A 20,139-nucleotide genomic window follows, 5' to 3' on the forward strand; every position below is an offset into this window, starting at 1 on the left:
TTTTAAAAGTGATTTTTAGACTTGCACTGTCACGACCCCCTGAAAACGACTCCACGACCCACTTCTTGGTCCCGACCCACCAGTTGAGAACCACAGACCTACATGACCAGGGCACATTTGGACATGACCTAAAGGCAGATTTAGTGATATAAAAAACATGTAGAGTGATGATTCTTCAAAGTAAATCAGTTGCACGTGGGGCAGATATTCTTAGCTGGCTATGTTGTACATATAAGCAATATTCCTTTTTTGTTTTTCTAGGCCTTGTATCTGCATGTAGGCTGGGATAAAGGTTTAAATTAGCAGTCACACATTTTTGTTCATGCATATTTTATTCAAGAGTAAAAAAATGTGATTTGTCCCATAGGGCATGCTTACAATGTGTGTATCGTTTTTAGGAAGTCAAATGCGAAAACATATTTCCATAGATAATAAAAAATGTTGCAAGATAAAATCCATTATATTTGTTTGTTGAAATATGCATGTAGACCATACAAGAACCAGAAACAGAGGAAGGAAAATAACCATAAGCTTAATTGTAACAATAATAATATCAGCAGTAAATATAACCAGAGTACAATGTTTCCTGTTAAACGTAAGTGCGACACATGATTTTCTGTGTGTCCGATTCATTTACATCTGAAAACCATGCTATCATGCTTTGGCAGCCTGAAAGTTGCTTTTCACTGAGATTATATTCATTCACACTATTGAACATTTTCTGTACATCAGTACAAGAAAAATAAACTGAAAAGAAACACAAGGCTTCACACCTTAAAAGGGCATCTCTGCATACAATAAATCCATATAAAATTAAAAGCAGTGGTAATAAATAACAGATTGAAAAAAATGGACAAAAACAATCAAAGGAAGCCTATTTATAAAATTTATAAAACAAGACAAATAGAACTTTAAATATAATTGAAAAAATAAAAGAATTCAAGTTTACTATTTGAAACACAACTATCACAATTATAATCTCACATAACAATTAGGAACTTAATTGCATGCATTGATGCGTTCCATACCATAGATGCTGTGTTAAAAATCACCTTTTCCATCCGTAGTTCACGTACCTTTATCATTAAATAGGAAGATGAAATATCAAGTAGAAAAAATATTAATGTGCTCAAGGAAATTCTAGAAATTGATGTGACAGAATGTGTCGCTTGAGGTTGGCGGTATCGACCTTCCCAAAGGATTTATTTTGAAAAACCAGAAATATGTCTGTTTAGTTTGGTTTCTTTTTCCTTTTGTTTCTTTCCACCTTTGATGCATTTCAGGATTCTAGGAGACAAATGAACTTTTTTTTTTGGAACAATTAGTTTATGGCAATTGATGTTTTATCTGGATCACAGTGTGGTTGCACTTTTCAGTGACGTTTTCCTCAGCATGTATCTTAATCACAAAAATTTAAATATGTAAGAAAATTTGATTGGAAACAAGAAATTATAAATGATCAACACACTTAGATGCAATATGGATGGATTTTTTAAATCTAATGATTGTTATGTAAATATTTTCTGATAGTACTTTTGAAGACTTTGAATTCATCCTTGTTAAATTTGCTAAAAGATAACTCTCATTTCTTCATAGAGTTAGCTTTAATCTAGTCCTTTCAGGTCTGGATACATTTCTACATCTCATCAGAAAATCAGGATAGATCTCAGGGTGCTTTTGACACAATGACACCTTAGTGTGTGGTTGTTAAATGCTCTTTAAACAACAGCTAGTTCAATAATATAAATTCACAGATTTGTAGAATTTCCTTCTCACTCTGATATATTACTTTGTTTAGCTCTTAGGCAGGAAATCTCATTGAAATGGCAGCACACAAAAAAAAGTGCAAAAAACTCAAAGGGCGTCAATGTATTCGTTTACTTTCTCTTCAGCAACAAGCAGGTGAGAAATAATCAGGTAGTGTGTGACAGCAGAGTCCATCCCAAAGTTCAAAATGGCCTCTTCTTCTTGTTTTCCCTGTGATACAGAAAGTTGAGTTAATGCTGCCGGTCGTAGCGATGCTGAAAAAGATGAGAAAACCACGATCCAATCGTACGCCGAGGATGCTCATGTGTACACTTTCTAGACAGTGACTTTTGACCTCATGTGTGAGGTATTATCTTAACAAATGTCATGCTTCTATGAAGTGCACTACCCGGACAAGTCGAGGGATTACAGTCTAACTTTAAGGATGATTTGAATGAAGGAATAACCTTTTTACATTTACCTGCACACGCTGATGGAAGCTTTATGGGATAGTTCTTTTTATTTGGGGACATTTTTAGACGTATATTTTGGTGTTAAACAAAGTGTGTACATTTTCCAAATGCTCCTTTCTTCCCCTTCCTTTCTTTCCTCGTCCCCTCCAAGTGAATTCTTGCTAGGAGATGACTGATAACAAGGGAGGTGAGGAAAGGAGCAATCCTGGAGAGTACTGGGGCAGACCCAGCTAGAGCTATTAATACACAAGAGCACCCTGTCCTCTTTCCACTTTCAGCACGGCAGCATCTTACTACAAGGTAAATCAATAAATTCAAGTCCACTGGTAAGATTGCACTGCCAGTTTTTTAAGAGGTACACAATTCGCTCCCTTTCCCTTCTTGCTCACAAAGTGCCGTGACTTGTTAATACTAGCAAAACATGAAGGTAAACAAGATTAGTGTCCTCATGAAGTGAACTTGTGAGTGATTCATAATAAACACTTAGGAAACCGTAAAATGATTCGTGTGGCATGGATACTGCAATTATGTCATCATCAGTCAGGCCCTGCAATGAAGGAGCAGACATTTGTCAGCACTCAGAACAACACAGCCTCCAACAATCCGGTCCGTGGTTCAGTCGAGAAACAGAACAACGGGCAGAAACGACTTTCAAACCACACTTTTTTTCAGTCAAGTTGCAGCCTGCTGGACTCTCCTTATCTCAGCCCTCTGCTCCCCCCTCCCCCAATCTGTGGGATGACAAACTGTCATGAAAAAAATGACCTTTTTGCCCGTTTAGAGTAGATTTGCTGCAGATTTCATGTTCTGTCTGTGGGCCTGATTTATTTCTGAGGCCTGAATTCCCGATTTGGCAATGTCTTGCTGCACAGCTCGACAGCGGCACGGTTGTGAGGCTCAGTCAGCACATCACTGGAGGTTGCTGTTGTCATCGGTGCCATTCGCCTCCGACATATTCATCTTCCCCATGGAGTGGCCGACGTGGTTCACCCCGTCCTTGCGAGGCGGCATGCGCTCGTTGATGCGGTCCAGGCCCTTAGCCTCCGCAAAGCTGTTGATCTTGTGCTGTGGGGAGAAGCCACGGATAGCTGGAAAGAGAAAACACATATATGAGGATCAGGCGACTCTTGATCTGACCACAGCTGAAATCGTGATATAACCTCCTTTTCTCAATTTCTTTCAATTAATTTAGGGCTAAGGTTGTTAAATTTTCAATACTTTGATACTTGTAGCTGACCCAAACTTTAAGAGAACAAGAAATCTTTGTCATTGCTGTTGCAATAGAGAGAGCGAGTACTGTCTAAACAGCACAAACACATTGGCAACATTTGGGAACTGAAACGTTGACAATATATTTGTGCAATTTAGGCTGAGTCCAGGAGCCATGAGTGATTTTTGTTGATTAAAAAAAAAAAAAAAAAAAAAAAAAAGTTACCCAATATTGAGTTGACTTTATTTTTGTTGCTGAGGTATTGAAACAGGTCCAATTGAAAATACTTACCTACTAGTAGTATAGGCTGTTTATTCATAGTAATTATTTTTGTGAAAGAGCAACTGCAGTCTGATGATTCAAAGAGTCCCTGTGAAACTTGAAACAACACTTTGTGCCACACACAAACACTCATAATGAGTTGTAAATCCTTTGTCTACAAAGGAAGCAGCCTTTTAAGAATTGCATTTGGTAACGTCTGCATGCCACCTGCATTTATAGACTGCTTACTTCCTTCTTGCCTGTAGGTGGAGCAGGTTGACATGTTTAAAAAGCGTCTTTCATCAAGTCAAACTCCCCTCCTTTAACTGATACCATGCTGCTGTTCACATGTAAAAGTCCCCCATTCAAAATGTCTGACCCCATTATAGTGGATCGTCACAATAAGAATTTGAAAGGTCCATACAGTCTGGCATCATTGTAGTTGTGCCTGTGCTGTAAAATGCTGTATGAAACTGAAGCTTCACAGTCAGTGAAGCAAACATTACATCAGACATATCACGAGCATTTGAGGCTCCATGATGCATATTTCATGTTGAGACTCTGGTGTGTTTCTTGCTCTTGTGCATGCAGCATTTTTTTTTTTTTAGAACCAGAATGAGGCCATTTTTCAAGCCAAACCCCAAAACAATGTTCTTTTTTTTTTTCCTTTCGTCATGCATCTTTTAGCAGCAATTAACCTTGCAGTGTTTTAATTTCTCACAAACCTGTCTCAATGCTTTTTAAAAAAGGGGGTTCTTGATTTATGTTGCATTTTTTTTTTTAATTCTTTCTCTCGTGACTCAGTTCCAGATGTGTGCTACTGTCTGAGTGAGCAATTCATATATCATTCCCCTTGGTGCTTGTGCCTTTATCAAAGAGTGACACGAACATGATCCCTCACCTGCTTTCAAACTTAAAAAAGCTGAAAATTAAAAGATCCTTTTTTTATCTCTTCTGCACTCAGGGACCCACTGGAAAACATTTCATTAAAGATAAAATCCCCATTGTGTATAAGGTGCCCTACTTTACTAATAACCACTTATCTCATCTCAACCCAAGGTTTTACATGAAGTATCTTTCTCAGTTATAAACAGATCCTCTTTCTCTTCAAGATAAAAACCCAATCATGTTCTTGGGTTTCTTTTGTAATTAAAGGTACTGCAAAGGAAAGTGCTGCGTGAAAATAACCGCATGAAAACTGTCCCGTTAGATGTTGCTTGATGGAGTTGTTATTGTGTGAGCTGTTGAGTGAAAGGTCATGTTGAGAGGGCTGGAAGGGAGGGAGCGCAGGTTTACCTTCTCCGTCCTCATCCTGCGTTGGCTCGATGGCTTCAATGGCTTCAATGGTGGCTGAGGGGGGAGGAGGGGAGCAGGTTACTGCTGATAAAGCCATGCAAATGTAAAAAAAAAAAAAAAAAAAAAAAAAAAAAAAAAGAGGCAGCCCCAGCGAAAAAGGCGGCTCATGTTGGACCAGGTGAGAAATACATGTTCAGCGGCAGTGCAGCCAAAATCAGAGGAGTGCCGTGCGTTAAAACTGAGAGAATAAATGTTAAAAGATCAGTTGAGAAAATAACAAAGATTGATCAATAGAACAAAAGAGATTGGATGGTTGAAAGTTAAAGATAGAAGACAGACATCAGAGAGTTGAAACTGTAACAGATTTGTGGAGGGAGGATAAAATAACTTGCTATTGCCTTTCATAGGATATCTTACAAATCTTTAAGATTAGAAAAGTGTAAAATAATATCCCAGTCAAGGTAAGCTTAAAGAGATTCTTGCTACTTCTGTCCCAGTTGTGACACACTCTCATGGTTCCTACTTTGATCAGGCCCTGATTAGAGAATAGTTTGATCTTTGTGGTCCTTTATTCAACATATTTTTCTTCATCCAGCTGTAAGTAAAGGGGAATTAACGCAACTTAAAGTTCACATTTTTGGTCATTTTCAAAGAATCTGACACATCAGTGGTGAACTAGAAGTAAACATCGCAGTGTAGATCTTGCAGACCGTTTGACAAATGTGCGATCACACTAAGACAGAATATTGTGAAATGTTTCTGGTCAGGTTGTCAACATCATGTCCTCCTGTCGTGTGAATAAGAGGCTAAATAAATAAAGCTATCCTGCCACTTTACGATTTCGTCAGAGAGAGAGAGAGAGAGAGGAAGAGCGAGATAAGCACCATTGTAAGGACTGAGAATGGCGGTGAAGAAATGAAACATAACAAAGATGGAGTTCAGGGTAGAGAAAAGGCTTGTGCTGAGCCGTGTACTCACCACTCTGCAGTGTCTGTCTGCCTCCAGAGAGAACCCCGCTCGGCAGCATGCCAGTGGGCGTCAGGCCCTTAAGCGTCAACACATTTTCACTCTCCTCTCTGCAGGAAACACACAAACAGGTCCGAAAAACATCACCCAAACCCTCATCAAACTGCAACATTTCTGACTTTATGCCGTCACTTAAGACAACCGTATACCTACACACTTGACCCACATGTACACACTAACACCCGATACGGTTTAAACATTTGGAAATATACGCCTGATCTGAAATTCTCACACACAAACACGAGTGTACCTGAGAACTGAGAACATTTTGGCCATTTTCCCGATGGCACGGATCTTGTTTTTGATCACCTCCTTGCGTGCTGCAGCTGCATTGGCTGAAAAAACAAAAGTAAATCCACTGTCAACATAAGCTTCTCTTGTACAATATATGTTTTCATTATAAGCCTGTGTAATACATGAGACACAAACACACATTCTGTCACCATAACCTACAGCACATGTTGTGATGTGTATAATGGCCTATTCCATTTCCTGATAAACAGTCATTACTTTTGTAGTTGTAGTTTTACTATTTTAGTGTTATGTAAAATAAATAATGATCAAATCACAATTTTCTGCACATATTGGAACAACCGGTGTGAAAACATAACCAAGGACCTCAAGTCAACCATCGTGACGAAACCAAGTTTGAAGCTTCTTGTTGGGACTAAAAACTTGTTTTCGGGGGGAGAAAGATTGTGTAGGTGTCACTTTTGTTATTGGGTTTTCCCAAGAAATCTTACTAATCAGACAATTTGATTTGAAACATTCACTTTAAATGGATAATTATCAATAGTTGCAGCTAAATGTAGTTAAAATAAGGCTCCACCTCAACCAACAACAAACTGTAAAATCCTGCTTGAACTTGTTTGTCATTAGTTATTATAGTCTTATGTAGGAGTATATCAGTAATGGAGACACTTTTCTGCATGAAGTACTTTTGCTTTAAAAACTATCCATAATTATATTATCATACTTTCACCCATTTACTCTTTTTTAAAGGCAGTAGTTTTTACATCAAAAGTACTTTATTGAAGTAAGGAATAAGAATCCTGCGGTGCCGATAGCCTAGTGGTGCATGCGCATGACCCATGTACAGAGGCCATTGTCCTCCAAGCAGACGGCCCAGTTTTGAATCCGACCTGTAGCTCCTGTCCTGCATGTCATTCCCCGCTCTCTCTCTCTCTCTCTCTCGCTCTCTCACCCTGATTTATCACTCAATCCACAGTCCTATCTCTAAATAAAGGCATAAGAATCCGAATCCTTCCTCTACCTCCTCAATTTCAACCAATGTTTGAAAGTGATGCTTTCAATTAAATCACATGAAAAAGGGAACAATTCATCATCTCATCTGGCCTACATAAGGAAACACACAATCTTTGTTGTTAATAGTTTGGAAGTGAACGGCTCAATTGTGTTCTTATTCCATTAAAGACCTGATTTAGTGTACGGACTTTAGCTTTTTATGCACATCTGAAAATAACAGAAATCAATGTTTTAGTCTTTGTATACAAAGCATCTTACCATCAAAGATCTCGTCTTCATCATTCATGAGCTCATCATCAGAGCAGATGCTCAGGATGTTCACCAGCATTTCTGTGACTGAAACAGAGTGTAGACGAGAGCTGCTGTCATTGAGCGATATATGCCGCAGTGATCAGTTACATTCGAGAGACCTCAAAGACATCACAAGACTTTTCTCTGGAAACACTTGATACCTTTCTCTCCAACGAACGGCAGAGACCAGGTGAAGACGTCCATGAAGTTTGGCAGCCAGTAGGGATGGGGTGAACAGTTGAACTGTCGGATGTTCATGACGTTATTTTCATATTTCAGCACAGCAGCTGTTGGGAGGAAGAAGAAGAAGACACAGGTCAAAACTTCCTCTTGAAACCTGCTCAAACTAGATACAAAGAATAGTTCTTAGTTACTGTCATTGCAGCATGATAAACAGTAGTGACAATGATTATATTCTGATGCAGAGGATGTTAGTTAGTATCTGATGAAGGATAAACAACAGGAGGTCTACAGGGTCACAACGAGCCTGTCTTGTTCCTGTTTGGACCATCATTTCATACAACGAGTTACTGGGATGTAAATCACAAGTTTCATCCAGATAACAACGTCTCATATGTTCTTAAAGCAACAATACAACATTTTCTGAAAAGTGTAACCTGATAGGATTTAAACGGATTAAATTCAGGGGCCTGTGAGCAACATAATATCAAATCATAGGCAAACACTGTTTTACAATCACTTTGATTTATATTCTCTCAGAATAAACATCCTTCCATTGTCTATACTGCTTTTCCCGTTCAGGGTCGCGTGGGCTGGAGACGATCCCAGCTGTCATTGGGGCGAGAGGCGGTGTACACCCTGGACTGTTCACCAGTCAATCACAGGGCTGACATATAGAGACAGACAGCCAGCCACACTCACATTCACACCTACAGCAATTTAGAGTCGAAAAAAAACATCTTCAATCTTATTTACCATTATTGTAACTCATCCAAATAAACAAATGAATGAATGTTTTTTTTTGTCTTTTGATAAGAGAAAGAAAAACACACCAGCCAATGAAATGCCTCATTTCACATACGCTAAAATGAAGCTAGCTTGAGGTTAAAGCAGAATAGTTTTTTTTGAGTGCCAGGTCAGATTTGTGGTGTTTCCTGAGTACGTCATCTAAAGTCTTGTGCTTACATGTGGCATAATGCTTTAAATATTTCTCCATAATTTCTCTAGGACACAAAATATTTCATCATTACTATTTTATTTGTGGTTTTATTTATATATGTGGATGTTTCTTTGTTGCTCAGCTGGAGACTTTGTGACATGCCATGGCAATTTCAGATTCTATGCTGATGCATCTTAAAGACAATGATTTGGATTTCTTTTTTCACTTTATACATTCCTTTCTAATTGAAGCGTTGATCATTAAACGAAATACATGTTGATCTGATACTGATATATGGTAAGTACATCATTACTACCACTGAGTCACATGGGGCGGCTGTGGCTCATTGGTGCAGTCGGTCGACTCTGAACCGGAAAGTCGGAGGGTCGAACCCCAGCTCCTGCTGCCATATGTCAACATGTCCTTGGGCAAGTGTGTATGAATGGATGCGTTAATACTGATGGACCCTTCATTTTAATTTTTGAGTATTTTATTTTGGTTTTTCAAATTTAAACACAGAGACAGACAGAAAAACGTGCATTTAAAAAAAAAAAAAAAAAAGGAATAATAGAAAACTCAAAATAATCGACACCACGGTACAAAATTAGAGACAACAGACAATAAAAAGACACATGGGTTACAAAAAGAAACTTAGTCAACAACATTATTAGACAATGAGAGGCAAATGTCCGTTTATCACCTCATGGGTGATCTTCATGTAGACAGTGATACAGTCTATCATGATGGGACGTTTTTCATATAATCCAGAAAGGGTTTCCATATATTGTAAAATGATTCTTTAAATGATAAGTTATTTTATCTTAAGGTATACAGTACAGCTATTAACGTCCTGTAGTAATGCAGACATTTGATTTCCATTTTTCCAACAGCCAGCATCATTTCTGTCAGTTTAATGGCATGTCTGCTTTTTAAGATTCATATTTTTTAAAGTGACTCAGTAGCCAAACCTCAGGGTCCATTGGGAATACGACATCATCATGTATGCTCGGTAAAGCCTCACAAACACACGTCTAAAACAGAGGGTCCATATACTGGGGTTGGATTAATGCACTTTATGTGTGGTCCTACCGAAACTATCTCTGCACAAGCTGCCCCTTACATTCCAGTCCAGATTTATCCCCAGGTATTTCTCCCATCTGAGCCTAGACCTGTTCAGATCAGGAATCCCTAAGACATGAGAACCTAATTTATCTTAGAAACACTTCTAAATAATTGCTCACTCTGAAATCATTTCTCCACAGAAGTCAGAGTTGGCAAGGTCCACTTGCTCTTCGTAATTGACCCTTATAAAATCTCATAATTGAAGATGGCCCCCCCAAAAAAAATCTCTTTTTGTCAAGCAGTAACTGTTCAAGACACACGGAGACACCCTCCTTACAGCAGTCCTAGAGGTGGCTTAGGCCATCTTCAGACCACACTTTAAAATGACTGTGATAATAGTCTTTTTCTCCATACAGGATTTTTGGGGGAGAGGGGTCCTTGCTTGTTGGGACAGTTCAAGCAGTTTGCACCAAATTTTGACGGTATGAATGATAAAAGGATTATCAGTTACAGTTTGAACTGATGTTTTTTTTTTTTTATCCCATTTATGCAGCAAATCAGTTGTGTCTCTTCATTCAGCTCATTCTTTTCAATTCAGTTGAAAAGATTGAACTGATGAACCTTTTACATAGCAGCCTCTGCCGTCAGCGTGTGAATGAGTGGTGTGACCTACTGTGTAAAAAGCGCTTTGAGTAGTCAGAAGGCTAGAAAAGCAGGATACAAGCTCAAGTCCATTCACCATTCCAGTAAATAGTATATTCAGAGAGAAAAAAACAGCAAGAAGACACATCTAAACAGAGGACTTAAACACCCGTGATGAGAACGACTAAATGACACTAAACCTATAAAAACCTAATTACAACTAAACTCTTGTGTTGTAGCTTCTGTCACTTGTGCGCATGTGTCTCTTTCAGCCTGGTTTGTCCTTTTTTTTTTGTCATGTAACTTAAATAAGCCTCTGCTGCAGAGGCTGTCACATCAGGAAGAACCAAACATTGCACATTGTTACATAATGACCAGTTTGTAAAATATAATGCGTCTGTAAGAAATGCTCAGTAGAATCCAGTGTTTTTATGACATTTGCCTAAAGGGAAGAGAAAAACATTTCAACAAATGTCTGCAGCGTACACATACTGCCATTTTTTTTTATTTCTGCACTGTGCAGGATCTTTACTGTCATAGCCATATGCACAACATGTCTCCTATATAAATGTTGTATATTAATGTATGCTGGTTCATTGATGTCGCCTGTGTTTTTTTTTTTTCAAACAGCCCCCTCTGTACATGCAGTCTGAGAACAGAGACAAAGCAGAATGTTAGATATTTAACCACTAGATGGCCTCGCTGAGGCCAGGGATTGCTGACACTGTTACATCAAGAGGGATAAAGCCACATGGAGATAGTCAGCGATGCCGACAGTCCCTCCCACGCTCCCCTTCTCCCATAGCCCATAGCAACCAGGACACAGATCTTAGAACACAAAGAAACGGGGGCTCCCTGATGCATTCTTCAGCCCGCTCACGAGCAAAACGCAGTTACATTAACCCTTACAATCCAGTTAGCGCCAAGAAACCCCATTTTAACATGAAAGTAAGAGGAGCTCATGGTAGCCTTTCTGTCGCTGCAAAGTGGGTATTCATTTCATCTCACCCAGATGCAGTGAAATGCCAGAGGTTCAGGTGTTACAGATATACAGGAATTAGGGCATCCCTTTCACAACACTGGGTTTTGCTGTTAACTGTTTAATTTAGCAGTAAAAGCATTTCTCAAAGCCTGCCTCCCTGCAGTGCATAGCAATGAAAATTATATGATAATTAACAGGAATGATCCATTTTTTAACAGGGGTATATTTATTTCACATTGCTTGTTTCTGTGACACAACAAAGGGTTATTTCATTTAGTGAAAGGCTCCTTTCATTGGAAGAATGTGCTCTCACTTGAGAATGTAAAATTCATTTCACCTTTCAAAATAAAGGCACAATGTAGGATTTGTGCAAAGATTAAAGTGCCTGTTATCTTGCAGGGCAGTACGTGTTTAAAATAGCAGATGTGCTGCGACCAACTTAGGTCTCCATCAGGGAACCTCAGTCAAGGTTGGCTATTTTAAACTCACATTCTACACATGCAATGAGCCCTTCACAAGAAGAAGAGACAAGCACAGAAGTATCTGAAGAGCACTCAAAACAGACCAAGCAGCGCTTCTCCTCCTTTGTCTTTTACAAACAGTGTTACGATACAGATGCTACTAGAAACAGATGACAGAACTGCAAATGAAACTGAAACAAAGAAGGGCTTAAAATGAAAAGACTTTCTGACCTTTGTTGTTGTAAACATCCAGGTAGTTTGGCGCTGAGAAGATGGTTATGAGAGATGGGAATCCAGTAGTCTGGCTTTTGCGGTACATCCGGTAGCTACACGGGGGGGGGGAGAGAAGTTGGAGGTTAAAGACAGAAAAAAGGACATGTTGTTCTTAGTTGTGCAAATATCTGAATTTCTTTGTGTGGCTTTGAAATGTGTCTTTTAGGTGTTTTCTATAGGTGACATACCCGGCATCTTGTGCTTCGTGCGCTCGGATGATTGATAATAGGTTATTGCTCTGTAGGAACTCGCATACAGCTGGATAACTGTAAAAGAAAAACACAAAAAAAAAAGGTTTAAGACATCACTAAAACTGTTGGCAACAGAGTTTGTCAGTGTACAGTTCAATTACAACACTAGTAAAACATGACTTTATAAAACTGTTTTTCAACATCATAAAAACTGAACCCCGTGTAAGCTGCAGGTCACTAATTCCACATTCGGTTTCACTCACCAGAAAACAGACAAAGATTTATCACTTATGAATGCATTCATGAAAGACTTGCAATGATGATGCAAGGGTGTGAAAAAACCAATCCACATGCTACCTGTTGCAGTGAAAAACAAACTAACCCAGTCAGCGCTTCCTGCCCCCCAGCCCCCCTAACCTGACAGGAAAATGCCTGAAAGGAAGAGAAGCCAGGCGGCATCAAAAAGCTGCAACCTTCAGTGTGTCTGTCTAATCCACTGTTTGCATAAACTGATCTTTGGCTAGTCTGAGCAAGAAGCTGCCCATAACTCTTCTGCTCCACTACTGCTGAAAAACCGTGTTCAGGAAGCTTTTTTTAAGCGGTAAGATATTATGTTGCCTCGGGATAACATTTTGGAGGGAATAATTTGTTCGCCCATATTTCTCTCTGCTTCACACAAATTTCACAGCCCCGTTCATCGGTCATTTTTGTCAGCTACAAAATTGCACTACAAGCCAGGAGTGGAGATTTTTGTCTGCAATTGTTGACAGTTTAGGGAACACGGAGATAAGGGTTTACTGCCCCCTGTGATTCTTGCAATCACTGATTCACTTAAGGTTTCCTTCTATTGGGAGAAGGTGTCTCATCTTATACTCCTAGCTTTACCTACTCTATGTCCGTAAACTGCATTTCTCTTAAAGAATCTGTGAATTATTATGTTGTTTTTTGTTAGCTCATTCTTCTTTTGGTCATCTCTTGGCGCACACACTTTTTCAGTGCTGTTTGTTTATGGTGGTGAATTATGATTATTGATAATGGGACTATTGAGTAATAGGAGGGCTGCTCTGTTCTGCAACATATTTCACTCTTTTGAGCTTTTCCAGTCGTTTCTGTCTTTATATCTTCTAAGTTGTACGAGGTCTTTCATTGTGATCTTTTAGACTTCACAGCCTCATTTTAGGCTGTGGATAGTCCAACTGTGATTAAATACCATTGACTCTAGAAACTACCCGGGGAAGTTACTGAGACTTCTTCCATTTCTTCTTAAGAGGCAATATGAAGCCCAACGATTGCTGATGCCATTTGGTAATGCTACCTCCACCTAACTTTCGACAAGAGTTCGAACTAAGAAGGCTGGCCACCCACAGTCAACTAGACCACACCCATTTTTATGCAAATGTATGCAAAACTCTATGCCTCAATATAAAAAAACAGATGAGTTATACAAAAAAAGAATATAAAATGTCCCCCCTTATAGTTTTAACAAAGTAAGAAATGAGAAATATTAAACAAAACCAATTTTGGATTCAGGCTGTAAACGTCTGTTGTAAAAAATGGGCATTTCAAGATGGGACCTAATGCGGATTTCTTGGCTTTTACAGCCAGCCTCAAGTGGACACTTAAGGAACTGCAGTTTTCTCTCCTAACGGTTTAATTTTTCAAGACCAACGGTTACCGCTTGGTAAATACGTTTATACTTTTATGCTACCTCCTGCAACCTGGAATTCTATGCAATGAAAAAATGCTGCTTTTTATTTTCAAAAGTGACCTATATAATATTGTTTAAGCTTTTAAAAGCTATGCAAATTAACACATCTCTATTGATTAAAGCCAAAATATATTCTGAACTTGCTTCAAAGACTCTATATTACTCTTTAAACAACTTATCTAGAACTGCTCGTAACAGCAACAAATCCCAAAGATTGATAAAAATGGGGGACTTTTAATATGTTCACTGGCTAATAGCAACAGTTGACCTCCTGTTTTTCTGGACAGACACGCCATCAGATGGACCATAGGGGAACAAATGATGATAAAATGTGTCATAACTCATATTTAACTGTTCAGAGTGGTGTTGCATATGTGTAGATCAGATTTATTTTCAAAGAAAAATAAACGAACACATACATTAGGAGAGTAACATCAGACCCATTTCACCTAGGAGGGACGAACAATCAGAATTGGGACACTTCCAGCCACAGCGTTAATGTAGTCCAACATTTAGCAGCTCTCATCACAGTCGTTATGTAATACCTAAAAGGTTGTGTTATGTCATATAATTCAAAATGAGTCTCATGAGTTAGAATAATGGATGCTAGATAACGGTTTGATTAGTTTGTTTAAAATGAAACTCGACACCATTTCGATCCATCTTTTCCCTGGGCTTTGGTCGTTTTGGAAAGAACATTTATTTCTTGCATCTAGCTCATCAAAAACATATTATGTTTAGATGAACTATTTGTAATATGTGTACCTCCTCTCTGGTTGTGAGTGTGAGTGAGTGAGTGAGTGAGTGAATGAGTGAGTGTGTGTGTGTGTGTGTGTGTGTGTTTGTGTGTTCTGGGGTGGGGTGGGGGGGGTTTATGTCCATGGATTGGGTTGTGGGTTTTCACTCTTGTTTGTATTGTGATGTCATAAAAATTTCAATAAAAATAATAATAATTAAAAAAAATATTATGTACATGACACTAAATACAGATCATTAAATCCTGAACAAGACAGATTAAAGACAGCATTTTATGCAAAACAAAAGTTATTATGGTTTTCTAACTCTAATACAGTATGTGTATCTAGTCTACAGATGCAACCTCTCAATTATAAGAAAAGTCTGTCCTCTGCGTCTTTGGCCTGATCCACTTTTCAGAAAATGTGTGCTCAAACAGGCTATTTGGAGATTTTCCCTTGATGACATCACAAAGTAACCCCTCTCCCAGGTGGGTGACACTCCTCCCAGCAAGGTATTTTTTCCGCCCTCTGAGTCTGCCTTCTCACAATAAAACAATCGGGCATGGACAAGAAAGCCTGAGCCAGCCAAGCCCTTCCAGAGAGGGGCGTGGTCAGACACAGCTCGTTTGCATTTAAAGATACAGACACAGAAACAGCCTGTTCTGAGCAGGGCTGAAATAGAGGGGTTTAGAGACTTGATAAAATACAGGACCTGAGTAGATTATTAGCAAGAGCCTTAACAGACATGTTTTGGGGAACTCTGAGACTAATTTAAGCTGGTTGAAAATAAGTTTAATATGTGACCTGCCAAATGCTGCAATAGTAGTTCACAAAGCTCCAATGATAACAACATGCATGTAAATCCGACATGGTGTGCATTCCTTTCAAATGCCATCTTTACTGACAACAGGACATATTTTAACTCATAATTCTGATCATTTACTCTTAAAAGTGTATGTAACCTACATACAGTATAGAGACCAGAAAAATATCTGCTGGTTATTCTTCACAAAGATTCATGTTCACTGCTTTTACACAGTGAAATCCATATAGACTGGAAGTAGACAACTTGAACCTGTATAAAAAATGGTAGCCAGTGCTGTCTTTGATTATAAAAATAATAATGTTACCTCGCAGGCTACAAAAATCACTTGTTTGACTTTCAGCCAATAAACGTCAAATAACAGTAAACATGTCCTTTACATTTTCAGAGCCAAATCGCTTGTTTTAACTGGCCAATAGTGTAAAAAACTAAATTTTAAACTTAAAAAAGCTCAACTTCAGAAAGGCAGCCATTCCAAAAACCTGATATTTCACTTAACATTTAATCAAATTATTTAATACCTAATAAAACTGTTGACTACCTTTTACACCATGTAAAGATGACAGTTGAATTGCTTAAACATCCATCATTATCTAGCCCTACAGTAAACATACAGTACATCCTCCCCAGCAACAATCCTCTCATCCGGCTCTTTCTCACAGTCGCTGCCATCCACGGACCCATCAAACTTTCACAAGTGTTTAAAATATTTAAGTGTTCAAAGGTTTGTGCTGAAAAAACAAGGAGACTGCTGTGCCCTGAGCACCTGGCGAAACTGTGTCATCTTCATATATCTAGGTCGCATGAAAGACACCCCCTTGCTGGCCGATATATACATTACAGGAATAGCTGCGTTACACACCAACATGAATATGCTGTGGCTCTTTTCCATGATGGCTGACAACGCACCCTGATAGAACAGCAAAACGCTGCTCTCAGAATCCGTTATATAACTGTTGCTATTAAAAACACATCCACAACACATTTCTAACTTTTGAAAAAAAAAAAGGGCAATTTTTTGCATCACTCTTATTAAAAAAAATGTGGTTAAGTATAGCAACTGTTTCACAGTACGGGCAGAGACTTCAAGTACCACCATAAAAATAAAGCTCCCAACATGCACTATATACTAATTTATTTTTTGTCCACTCCAACGGTATCTATTGATTACTGCGAGGGAACACAGTACACACACACGTTGCTTGCCTGCGGCTCACATTCCTTCTCTCCCCTTTGTGAAAACACACAATTATGTGTCGGTGAGCCTGTGAGCGAGGGAGAGAGAGAGAGAGCGAGAAATCTGACAAGTGAGTATGAGCGAAAGAGACAGAGAGAGATGGACGTGCTGTGTTGTGAGTGTGAAACTAGAAGGTTTTTTTTTTCCTTTTCCTTATAAGAAAATCCATCTGTCCATCGGGCTTTGTGGTCATCCTATTCACTTTCCCCAATATACAAACTAATTTTTATAACCATACAGAGTCACAGTTCATCAGTGAATAAGAAATGACACTTGGTTAGTTGTTACTTTAATATTGTAATAGCACACTACTAATGTGTTTCGTAGAAAAATTTAATATTCATGTGTCATGAAGCCAGATTTAGATGACATGAGACTTAAATCTGGCTTTAAAAATTGAAAATGCACAAATGATATCAAAGATTAGAGTCTCGTCAAGCTTTACAAACATCACAGTGGCAATAAACCTTCATAACTCCCTGAAAATCTAGCGTCAAAAAACGGCTGTTTTACTGTTAAGAGCATTCGTCAACCCTTTGTTGGTATGGCCTCTGTGGCTCCACTAAGTACTCTGCCAGATATAACAGTTGTGCAGCCTTATAGGCTTAAGTTTGAGCCATTTTCACTGACAGTGTCCGATGTTGAAAATGAAGTCAATGTGGAAGTGTAAAAAAACTGCAGTTCCTTGAGTGACCACTTGAGGCTGGCTCAAAAACAAAGGAATCAGCCTGGAACAAACAGAGTTTTTGTCTCTGACTTATTTACTTCTTAAAACATTACAGGGCGTGAATTTGTTCATAACTCGTCTGTTTAGATTACATCAAGAGTTTTCCATAATTAGGGGCGTGGCTGATCTGATTGACAGCTGGGTAGCGATTTGCCAGTTGGCTTAAGAACTGCCTCAACTCCAACACTTTGCCTGTTACTGGATTATTGACTGAAAGTTATAAAGAGTCAGTCTCTGGTGTGAGTCATAGGAGTAACAATCAGAGGAGGAAAAAGAGGCCCTGCCATCTGAAAATGATTTATTTGCAAAACATATTCATATTGGTTAGCAGTTAGCACATGTTAGCTGAGTTTTAATGTTAATGAATGTAATGTTAAACAAAGCCTCTGTAGCATTTATTCATTCCATGTTATTATGGAACTTATCTATTTGCAGTTTAGCTAAAAAAAAAAAAGCTGCTAAAAAGAAGCTAACTGTGATGTAACCTCTTCTCTTGTGGACGATGCTAACACTGTGTGTAAATAGCCAAACAGCTGCTTTTACGAGGAGTGGTTAGCAAAATGTATTGCATAGTTTTGGTAAAAAGAAATATCCAAGCTTTACCACACTCAATTCAAACCCTATTTCAGCAGAGCTTACAGAAACTTAAAACGCAATGTCAGAATCTGGTTGAAACCATTTTCTTATAGTTTTTTTAATGCTAACTGTTGTGAAAATTAGACCTTGATTTCATCGTTAAAAGTTTATATTTAGGTTTCCAGTGGCTTGGATACAAAATCCTAACATGTTTAAGTTCCTTAAAAATATCTGAGCATACAGTATGTTATAAAAAGAGGGTCGCTAAGTTTTCATATTCTGACATTATGTGTACCTCCAAGGCATCCAGTTTTTTGTAACTACATTATTATATCACAGAAGAACCAATATCAGGTACACACATTAAACAGACCTTTAATGTATAATACTATACAATGAAATAGGCCTTTAGTTACATCTATTTCTAAGTTCTCCTTCCCTCTGAGGAGCCTGCAACTGTATGGCTACTTTTGAGAAAATGCTCTTTATTGATTTTCTTTTAGGTAAGGGTTTCAGATAGCGCTGGCATATTCTCCCGAGTGCGTGTTTGCATGTACAGTTCATGTATCACAACAATCCGTCATTGTCAGAATGTAGCTTAAAGTCAAATAACTGCAGTGTATCTGATTGCATTTTAATGTACCCTCTTTCTTCCTAACCTGCTTAGCCTTATACCCACTTCTACTTCACACAGAGATTTTCTTGCATTTCTCAAAAAATCCCCCAGGAGACTGAGTTTCTCTCTGCTGCATACACTCTGTATCGTTGGCAAGAGTCATAATGATGGAGAGGTAAGTTTGAGAGTGAAGGCAGAACAAAGCCACGGGGAGATAGATGACTATAATAGCAGCATCCTCCACACATCTACAGAATAATCCTCACTAAGCTCCTCTCTCTCTCTCTCTGGCTCTGTCTCTCTCGCTCACTGTGAATAGATGGTTTCTTATTGCTGACCATTCAACAGCGGTGAAGAGGGAAGTTAAAGACCATCACCTCCTTTTTCTACATGACATACTATCAAAGAGGGCTGGTGACCTCAACCAACTCATTTACAATGGATGCATCATTTTCAATCATGTGTCATCTACTGTTTCGCTTTTTTCTTTTAAGATTGACGTGTTTCAGTCAATCACTGGTTTCAGTTCATGCTAGGTTAGTAACAAAGCCAGCTATTAGATTAGCGCTCAGACGTGTTCTGTCAGATTTACAATTGCCATTGAGTAAAGGGACATTCAGAAAGCCCTATTTGGTATTTTCATTGTCATCAAATTGTGAACATCACCTTGAGCGCTCCTCGAATAAGTGCTGAGGAACACACTGACATAAAAAAAGAATACACACGCTTCATCTTTTGACTTAAGCATGAAGCTACTTGACTTATCCAAACTCATATTACTTGGTGGCGACTGCAAGAGTAGCTAGTAGCGTTCATGCTAAAGAAGGAGGAGGAAAATGTGGTCAGCCATTAAAAAAACAGCTCGACTTCAGCTTCTTGAAATGATTCGGGTTTCAGAGGACTCAACGCTAAAAATACAGGTGCTGTGTAAAACACAGCAGAAAGACGGGAACTGCATGTTATAGTTGAAGTGCAAACTTTAAATTTTTGTTTATGTATCGCAAAACATATTGTCATCACAACAATGAACAATTATATAAATCACTGAGCATTTCCCTTAGTTTGTGCAGGCCTATTTCTTTGCCAGCTGATTTTTTGGGGAATAAAAATCAATGTCCATTATTTACCAAACACATTAAAGAGCCCATATTCTGCCCTTTTTGGGGTTCGTATATTTAATCTATGTACCTACTTTTGTACGTTCACAATAGATAAAGTTTGAAAAAAGTGTCTGTTTTCATGTACTGCTCCTCCTTGCTCCCTCTACGCTCTGAGTCCGTCAGCTACGCTCTGTTGAGCCCACACTGTTAGACCCCACGTGGGCCAAGTCTGCTCTGATTGGTCTGCCGATCCGCTCTGTCGTTATTGGTCAGTTGCTCAGCACGCTTCTCAGGAAATTTCAACATGAGCTGCAG

At 38.7% G+C, this 20,139-nt stretch overlaps 1 protein-coding gene across 1 annotated transcript in view; it reads right to left on the bottom strand.

The window, feature by feature from the left end:
- Positions 1-313: 313 nt before the first annotated feature.
- ppp3ca (protein phosphatase 3, catalytic subunit, alpha isozyme) overlaps positions 314-20,139 on the bottom strand; it is a 39,984-nt gene continuing 20,158 nt past the window's right edge. Inside the window, exons 7-14 of the mRNA XM_061054822.1 lie at positions 12,298-12,375; positions 12,068-12,162; positions 7,731-7,856; positions 7,537-7,614; positions 6,263-6,347; positions 5,965-6,062; positions 4,987-5,040; positions 314-3,307 (exon numbers count right to left, since the gene is read on the bottom strand). Coding sequence (XP_060910805.1) covers positions 3,129-3,307; positions 4,987-5,040; positions 5,965-6,062; positions 6,263-6,347; positions 7,537-7,614; positions 7,731-7,856; positions 12,068-12,162; positions 12,298-12,375 — 793 coding nt within the window. The 3' untranslated portion in view covers positions 314-3,128. The remainder of the gene's footprint in view (positions 3,308-4,986; positions 5,041-5,964; positions 6,063-6,262; positions 6,348-7,536; positions 7,615-7,730; positions 7,857-12,067; positions 12,163-12,297; positions 12,376-20,139) is intronic.

The sequence above is a fragment of the Labrus mixtus genome, chromosome 14 (genome assembly GCF_963584025.1).
Source record: "Labrus mixtus chromosome 14, fLabMix1.1, whole genome shotgun sequence".
NCBI lineage: Eukaryota > Metazoa > Chordata > Actinopteri > Labriformes > Labridae > Labrus > Labrus mixtus.